Source organism: Cinclus cinclus, chromosome 11, assembly GCF_963662255.1.
Source record: "Cinclus cinclus chromosome 11, bCinCin1.1, whole genome shotgun sequence".
NCBI lineage: Eukaryota > Metazoa > Chordata > Aves > Passeriformes > Cinclidae > Cinclus > Cinclus cinclus.
In genome coordinates this window covers 9,778,832-9,786,642 of record NC_085056.1, presented here as the reverse complement: position 1 = coordinate 9,786,642, position 7,811 = coordinate 9,778,832, and the positions used below count along the sequence as shown (strand labels likewise).

The 7,811-nt window shown below is 57.5% G+C and overlaps 1 protein-coding gene across 1 annotated transcript; it reads left to right on the top strand.

The window, feature by feature from the left end:
- The first annotated feature begins 4,204 nt into the window (after positions 1–4,204).
- Positions 4,205–7,551, top strand: IRX6 (iroquois homeobox 6). The gene is made up of 6 exons (XM_062500242.1): positions 4,205–4,249; positions 5,397–5,642; positions 5,878–5,987; positions 6,299–6,606; positions 6,737–7,234; positions 7,451–7,551. The coding sequence occupies exons 1-6, from the start codon at positions 4,205–4,207 to the stop codon at positions 7,549–7,551; spliced, it is 1,308 nt and encodes a 435-aa protein (XP_062356226.1).
- The last annotated feature ends 260 nt before the right edge of the window (positions 7,552–7,811 follow it).

The following is a 7,811-nucleotide window of genomic DNA, read 5'->3' as shown; positions in this document are numbered from 1 at the left end:
TAGGAAGAAGCAGCTCACTGCCACACAAAGGAGCCCATGCAAAAGTGGTGCTTAAGGATCCCTGTGAATGCTATTACCTTTGTCTGTCTCTTACTTAATTTCCAAATGGTATCTTAAATTGCTGTTATTTAGCCACCCATCTCAATGAGAGGGTTTGGAGAAGCAAAGCAAAGGCCCAGCCATGTATTTCTTTCACTTTCCATGTACCAAAACCAGAGCAAAGAGTGTGTAGATTAATGAGCCCACATACATAACTCCAGAAATTCACTGACAACTTTTTGGATGTCCCCTTTCAGAAGACAAGGATCCAAAGGCAAATTTATTCCTGATGTATTTCAAATGTGACAAAAACAAAATGCTCCTTTCGGGTTTAGCCTTCAGCCAACAAGGTACCATCCATTACCTTGGCAATACCTCACCCCTAAATCAGCTCTTGTCCCACATTTCACTGTGCCAGTTCTTCCCTCTTTCCTGAAGACAGTTCTTTCCATTTTCTGCTTGCATGTTAAGCAACTAAAATGTTTTATCTTCAATAAGACATTAATCTTTATGTTGTCCTAATATGTTTCTGCCTCTCCTGCAGAAATCAGTCTTGAAAATAGCCACTGAGATAAGGACAGTACCAGCAATCTTCACCACAAACCACCATATACACTATTTTAGTTTGTCAAAACAATTACTGTTCATTTTGGCTTTATTCAGTTAAATCTGCAGTGACTGATCAGTATAAATTATGTATTAGGCTGCCCAGCTGTACTTGTTTATTCATGCATGGACTTGAAGAATTTTCATTTTCTCAGTACAAAAAAAGCAACAGCCAAAAAATCTCCCTGTATTCTAAAATGTAAAGGCACTTTCTTCTCAGCCACATTTCTGCTACATGTTTTTGAAGCTGCTTTCTTCTTTCCTTGCTTATTTCAATTAACCTATTATTTCATTTGCAGTTATCAGCAGCTGCATTTGCATTGGTAGGAAGCACATACTGTTACTTTCAACCCTTGCAAATACCTCCTGAGCAAAGCAATATCAGAGATAAATCAAATTATGTTGATTTTAAAAGCATCAAAAATCGCATTGTTGGCTGCATTTGAACTCCTGCCTTGCTTCAAGAAGAACTCTTTGCAGAAATGTTCACAGTTAAGCCTCACAGTCCTCTCTTTCAACAACAAAAGTTTGTGAATCAAGAGAGATCATTTTCTGTTTTTGCTGGTGTTGTCTTGTTGTCTCTTTGCTTGTGTAGTCACACACCTCACTAGGATGACTGGGTGAAGGGAATGCACGTTGTGGGGGTGGGTGGGATGATATGCTTGCATATAGGGAGAGAGATGACACAGATTTAGAGAAATAAAGATCTGCAGTGACCATGTACACCATCAGTTGCGCTTCTCTGAGACATGGTGAATGTGCAGAATGGAAATCGGGCTGTTGAAGCTGATTTCCTGCAATGAGAAAAATGGCAGATTTCACACTCCAACCCAAAGCTACCCTCTTCCAAACCGAGTTCAAGAACTTGTTAACAGAAGGTTTATGCCAATATTTACAAATCACAGAAAGATGTTTTGGCAGCTTTGACCTGCAGAGTACAGTTGCTCAGTGATGGACAGGCAGAGTGAATGGCAACAGTGCTCAGAACACAAAGAGACAGAGTTTGTGTCCTCCGAAAGAGCTGGGGAGCACAGCAGAACTTGTATTTGTTAATAGGAATGCCATTCACTCCCCTAGGTTGTAAGGGCAATTAAAGAGGTCACCTGGATGACTCTTGAGCATGTCTAGAAAAAAGTATGCTGCTGAAACATCTCCGTAGGGCAGAGTGCTCTAAGTGGAGAGAGCTGGGTTGGGAAAGGCCACCCCCCAAAGCTTAGCTCATCTACAACGTACCTGACAGGTAACAGAATTGCTTTCACGTTGATTGTGCATGATAAAGATTGGGAAATGCAATGTTTGTATCGATCTGCATGATGCCTGTTATAAAAATGCCTTTTTTGCACAGTGAATTCTGCCCCACTTTTGGTGGCCGCTGTGCTCTCACTTCGGCAAGGAGGACGAGAGCCCTGCATGCAACCTGCCAGCACAAACACAGCTCCTGCGCCAGCGACAGCTCCTTTGGGCTCTGAGCCGCGGGCAGGATGAGCAGGATGTTGTTTCTTTCATCGAATAACATACCAAGTGTTTGGTGAAAAGACTAAATTTTGCTGAATTAAGTGCTTTAGAACAAGTGGTTTTATTACTTTATAATTAGCATAATTTTCCCCATAGGGATTCTTGCAATTAAATAATTAGCAGTAATGTTACCCAAAGGTGTTCTTTAATGAATTTTAAGTTATTGCCCCTGTTAACGACAATTGACGCGGCTCGGGTTTACAGCGCTCCGTCTCGCCAGGCTGCGGGCTACACAGAGGGCTGTGACAGCCGGCCCTGAGCTCCGAGCCCCTCCGCTCACCCCGGCGGCTCGGACGCGGTTTGGGCTCCCCGCTCCCCTCGCGTCCCGACGGCGCGGACAGCCCGCTCCGCGAGCGCGCAGCTCCGCCCCGGGCCCCCGGCCGCGCACCGCCCGGGCTGTGCTCGCTGCCTGCCGGCGGAGCGCCGCCCGCACGGCCAGGGCAGGGCAGGGCAGGGCAGGGCAGGGGCCGCCCTGCTTGGGGAGCGGCCCCCGGGCCGGGCCGGGCCGGGCCGGCGCGCATCGCTCGCGGATCGGCAGCGCCACCCGTCGGGGAGCGGAGCGGCGGCGGAGCGGAGCGGAGCGGCTCCGGCGGGGCGGGCACGGGCACGGCTGCCAGGGCTGTCCAGCGCCTTCGCGGGACACGGACGGCCCCGGTGTGTTCGAGACAAGTGCCGCCGGGCCGCCCCCGGCCGCGTTTTTACTTGTTTTGTTGTTTTTTTTTTTTCTTTATGAATTGCCACCGGCAGGACATCGCGCCGTGTCCGTCCCGGGAGCCCCGTGGCAGCTCCAGGCTCGGGGTGGGGGGTGGGAAATCCCGGTTTACCTCCCGGTGATCTCGCCTCAAAGGCAGACTGGCAATATGTAAGTCGCTGGTTAAACCAGGGCACTTCCATTTGTTAATTGATGCAATTACGCTGCGGCGGTAGCGGGCCGGCCGGGCTGCAGGCAATCATCCATACATCACCGCCCGCTGACCTGCCACCGCCCCGGTCCCCTTGCTCCCGGAGGGACCATCACGCGGCTAAGGGGGAATAAGCACTCCTTAGAGAATGGACTTCTCTCGTGTTCTGTCCCGGTCCCGGCCCTGCCCCTGCCCAGGCAGGCAGCGCACGCTGTGCGGGGCGAGGTCTGACCCTGCTCCCGCGGCTCCGGGCCGCCGCGACGGGCAGCGACTCCGAGGCGTGGAGCACGGCTCAGCGGCTCCGGTGCAGAACCGGGGCCGAGCTGTACAGCAGCGAGAGCTCAGCGAGAAAGGCCGGGGGGCTGCGTCCGCCGGGCCAACCTCGAGAGCTGCTTCTCTGGGTGCGCCCGGCACCGCCGCTGCCACCGCGACTCCTGCCCGGCGCTCGTCCTCTCCGCGGCGGGCCCGTGGCAGAGGGCACGCCGGGGCTGGCGGGTGCCGCGATGTCCCCACTTGATATTTACTCCCCTAAGAGAAATTTTGATCGTGTTTAATAATAAAGGGTAAAGAGACCAACCGCAAGGCACCCCCAGTCCCGCCTTTGACGCGCATCGCAGCACAACACGAAGCCAACATGAACCAAGTGCTGGGAGCGGGCGCGGGGCGCTGCCTGCTCCTGCCCGCCGCTGCCTGCTGCTGCCGGCAGGGCCGTGACGTCACCCCGCTCCTCGCCCACCGATGAACGCTAAAGACCTATAGAGCAGAAAATAATACAAGCAAGCTCCGTATCTTGCAAGCCCTACGTGATTTCCCCCCCCTCTTTGAAAAAGCCCCTTTGCACTTAAACTCTCTATACATGTGGGGTGGCTTTTTAAACTCCCTCTATACAAACATATTTATTAAGAGCGATGGGAAGTGGGGGGTAGCCTATTTTTTTAATCCAGGCACCAACCTTCCCCCCCCCACCCCCCGCCTCAGATGTCTGGCTGCTTTTCTTAAGTGCAATCATCTATAATTGAGAAAAAAAAAAAAAAGCCATACGTGGAAATGTGTGTGTGAGAAGGTGCATCTTGAAGCAGGGTTTAGTAACAATCGATCTTGGGGGGAAAATATTGCCTATGGTCCAAAAATAAGGAGCAACTATGTCCTTCTCTCAGTTCGGATACCCCTACAGCACCACTTCACAGGTAAGGCGAGTGAGCAGCACTCACTTTTGTTTAGATTCTGCTGCTGCTGTCCAGATGTCTTGTCCCCCCTCCTTTTTTTTCTTCCTTTTCCCTTACTTAGAATATTTTTTTAAAAGGGCACATCTGGAGCCTTTTTTTAAAAAATGTGCGTGTGTGTTTATGTCTCGTTTGTGTTGTGTTAGGCTTAAAAAAATAACTCGCAGTGTGCACAGCAAAGGCGTGTAGGAAACCGGTAATTCCCCCTCCTCCCCACCCTTCACCGTTCAGTCTGAAGTGCAACAAACAAATAAAAACATAAATCCCAGCTACTACCGCTTTCTGAGCCCGCGGAGCGGCCGCGCTGCTCCGGGCGCAGCCCCCGCCGCACCGGGCACGGCGGAGGGTGTGCGGGCAGCGGGAACCGGCGCTCGGCGGGCTCGGGGTTTCACTCGCGTTTCTGCGGAACCGGGCTGTGCCGTTTCCTCCCTCCTTCCTTCACGGGTCGGTCCTTTGCCTGTGTTTTATTAGGATCTGTCGAGAGGTTTTTTTTTTTTTCCCCCCATGCGATTTCCGAAGGACATCCCCCACTCACACCAAGGTACCCTGTGTTAACTAAGTCGTAGCTATATCGTACTTCGAGTCACGATTTATTTGAGTAGAATTATTTATACACGGTAATCACTGCAAGATGTGGTTCCCTCGCTTGGGAAGTTAGCTGTCCCCTTGAAGTTATTGAAATCAAATGCCTTCGATTGCGTTGGCTGACATATTTACTGCTGTGTCTATTGTCAAATTAACTGTAATCGCAACTTTTTGCCTTTAAATCAATGCAGATGGACCGAGCGAGGGCGGGAAGGACGGAGCCTTACGGATCTTATACCTTTTTCGAGAGCAATTATTTCCTTAAAGTTTTGCCTGTTTGATTAATCGTGCCCCCTTCCCAAGAGCTCCTGCTTCCCATCCGGTTTATTTCCCGGTTTCTATAATTAGTTGCTTCAGCGTTTCCTATCCCCCTCCTCACCGCCCCCCCCCCCCCCCCCCCCGCCCGCACACACACACACACACACACACACACACACACACACAAGCGTGCACACGCTCCTAAATTCCCCCCGATGGGGCTGCCTCGACAGTCACTCGGCGCCGTCCCGCTCTCTCCTCTCCGCAGTTCTTCGTGCCCGCCAGCCCCAGCACGACCTGCTGCGAGGCCGCCCCCCGCTCCGGGCCGGATGCCTCCTCGGCGCCGGCCGCCGCCTCCCTGTGCTGCGCCCCGTACGAGAGCCGGCTGCTGGCGCCCGGCCGCGCCGAGCTCAATGCCGCGCTGGGCATGTACAGCGCCCCGTACGCCGCCGGCCAGGGCTACGGCAACTACCTGCCCTACGGCACCGAGCCCGCCGCGCTCTACACCGCGCTGGTGAGTGCCCGCCCGCCCGGCAGCGCTCCGGAGGGGAGGGGGGTGCAACAGGCGGGAGAAACTTCGTGTTTCGTAGTCGGGGTCGGGACCGCCGAGGGACGTGGGACCGGGAGCGGCGCCGGCCTGTCGGGGGTGGGGGACGCGAAAGGACTCGGGTGCCCCGGGGACCCGGGGCTGCGGGGCGCGGCGGGGCTCCCGTCCTGCTCGACGCCAAACGCTGCCGCTTCGCTTTCAGAACCCCCAGTATGAAATCAAAGACGGCGCCGGCACGTTGCACTCGGGGATCGCGCAGCCCGCTACCTACTACTCCTACGATCATTCCTTGGGGCAGTACCAGTACGACAGGTAAAACCCCTTTGATCAGCGCCCGGCAGCATTAGCATCCCTCTGCGAGGCGGCGGCCGACATCAAACGAGGGGGACGGGGTGGGGGGGGGCTCCGACCTGACAAAGGTTGTACAAAAGAAACGAGGCGCCCGGGAGCAGCAGACAGCGGAAACCAAAGTTGGGCGGCGATGTCAGGAGGGCAGGGGCAGGAAGGCAGATGCGCAGGGGGCACACCGGCCTGCGGAGCGGCTGGGCCGGGCCGGGGGGCTCTTGCCGGACTCCCGCCGCCCTCCCTCCCCCCCCCCCCCCCCCCCAATCATCTCCCAGCAGGTACGGGACGGTGGATTTCGGTGGTTCAGCCAGGCGCAAAAACGCAACGCGAGAGACGACGAGCACCCTCAAGACCTGGCTGTACGAGCATCGCAAAAACCCCTACCCCACCAAAGGAGAGAAAATCATGCTGGCTATCATCACTAAAATGACCCTGACGCAAGTGTCCACTTGGTTTGCTAACGCCAGACGGAGGCTCAAGAAAGAAAACAAAATGACCTGGTCTCCCAAGAACAAAGCGGGGGAAGAGAGGAAAGAAGAAGCCCCGAGGGAAGAGGATGAATACAGTGCGGAGGGTGAAGGCAGAGGTAGGCGGGAGAGGCAGACGGGCGCCTCCAAGTAGGCTCGAAGTGACGGCCGATTTCGAGGACCCCCAAACTTCCCCGCCCCCGCACTAACGCCCTGCCTCCCCTTTCTTCCCCCTGTGTGTCCAAGCAGAGCACAAGAGCTACAAGGACGACAAGGACCTGCAGTTCAGCGACCTGGAGGAGGAGGAAGAAGAGGAGGAGGAGGAGGAGGCGGGGAAGCAGGAGAAGGGCCGGACCAGCTCCCTGCAGGAAGCCCCCAGCCTGGGCGCGGCGCTGCCCGACGCTCCGCGAAGCGACTGCAGCCTGCCCGGCCCCTTCCACGCCTTTCCTTGTGCCAAGGCCCCCGCGGCGGACTTCGCCCCCGCCTCCTCGGCCGGCCCGCCGCCGCCCTACGCGCCCGCGGAGAAGCCGCGCATCTGGTCGCTGGCGCGCACCGCCGGGGCCAGCGCGGCGCGCAGGGGCAGCCCCGAGGGCCGCGGCGTGGAGGGAGGCGGCGGCGCGGCGGGGGAACACCCCCTGCCCGCCAAGGCCTTCCGGAGCTCCGCGTTCAACCTGCAGCCGCTCCCGCGAAGCTGCGCGTCCCACCGCGGCCTGGGGGAGCCGTGCCAGTTCGCGGCGGCGGGCGAAGGTACCCGCGGCGGCGGGGCCGCGGGGACGGGCGGGACCGCGGGCCGGGCCGGGCCACAGGGCGCGGCGTGAGCCCGCCCGCGCAGTGACACCCCCGGTGCTCGGCCGTGCCCAGGTGTCAGGTGCAGACGCCGAGGCTTTCCCGCTCGAGGCGAGCGGGCAGGGGAGGGCGGCGGGACCGGGCCGTGCCCACCGCGAGCCGCTTGTGTCTGTGCAGGCTTCGGGCGGGGCGCCAAGGGCGGCCCGGGAGGCACCGAGCTGGGTGAGACCTGCCTGGACAGGCTGCGGACGGCGTTCCGGCCCGTGCTGCGGAGGTGAGGTAGGTGACGGGCCGGCTGCCGGGGCCCCACTTCGCACCAAGCGCACGCCAGCCCGCGTGGCCCTGGGACACCGGAGCGGCCCCGGCCTGGGAGGGCTGCCGTCCGGGCGGGGCAGCAACCCACGGACGCTCAGCACCGGCTTATCGCCGCTTCTCCGTCCCGCAGGGCCGCCCGCCCCATCCTGGGCGCCGGCGACGGGGCTCCGGCTGTAATGAAGCACCCGGCTTCGCGCAAAGGAAGAAACCTCTCCCCGGGCCG

Bases quoted from the DNA above. Each gene is read 5' to 3' on its own strand.
- IRX6 (XM_062500242.1), top strand. From the start codon at position 4,205: ATGTCCTTCTCTCAGTTCGGATACCCCTACAGCACCACTTCACAG. The intron at 4,250-5,396 runs GTAAGGCGAGTG...TCCTCTCCGCAG, and splicing joins CCTACAGCACCACTTCACAG to TTCTTCGTGCCCGCCAGCCC. The intron at 6,607-6,736 runs GTAGGCGGGAGA...GTGTCCAAGCAG, and splicing joins TGCGGAGGGTGAAGGCAGAG to AGCACAAGAGCTACAAGGAC.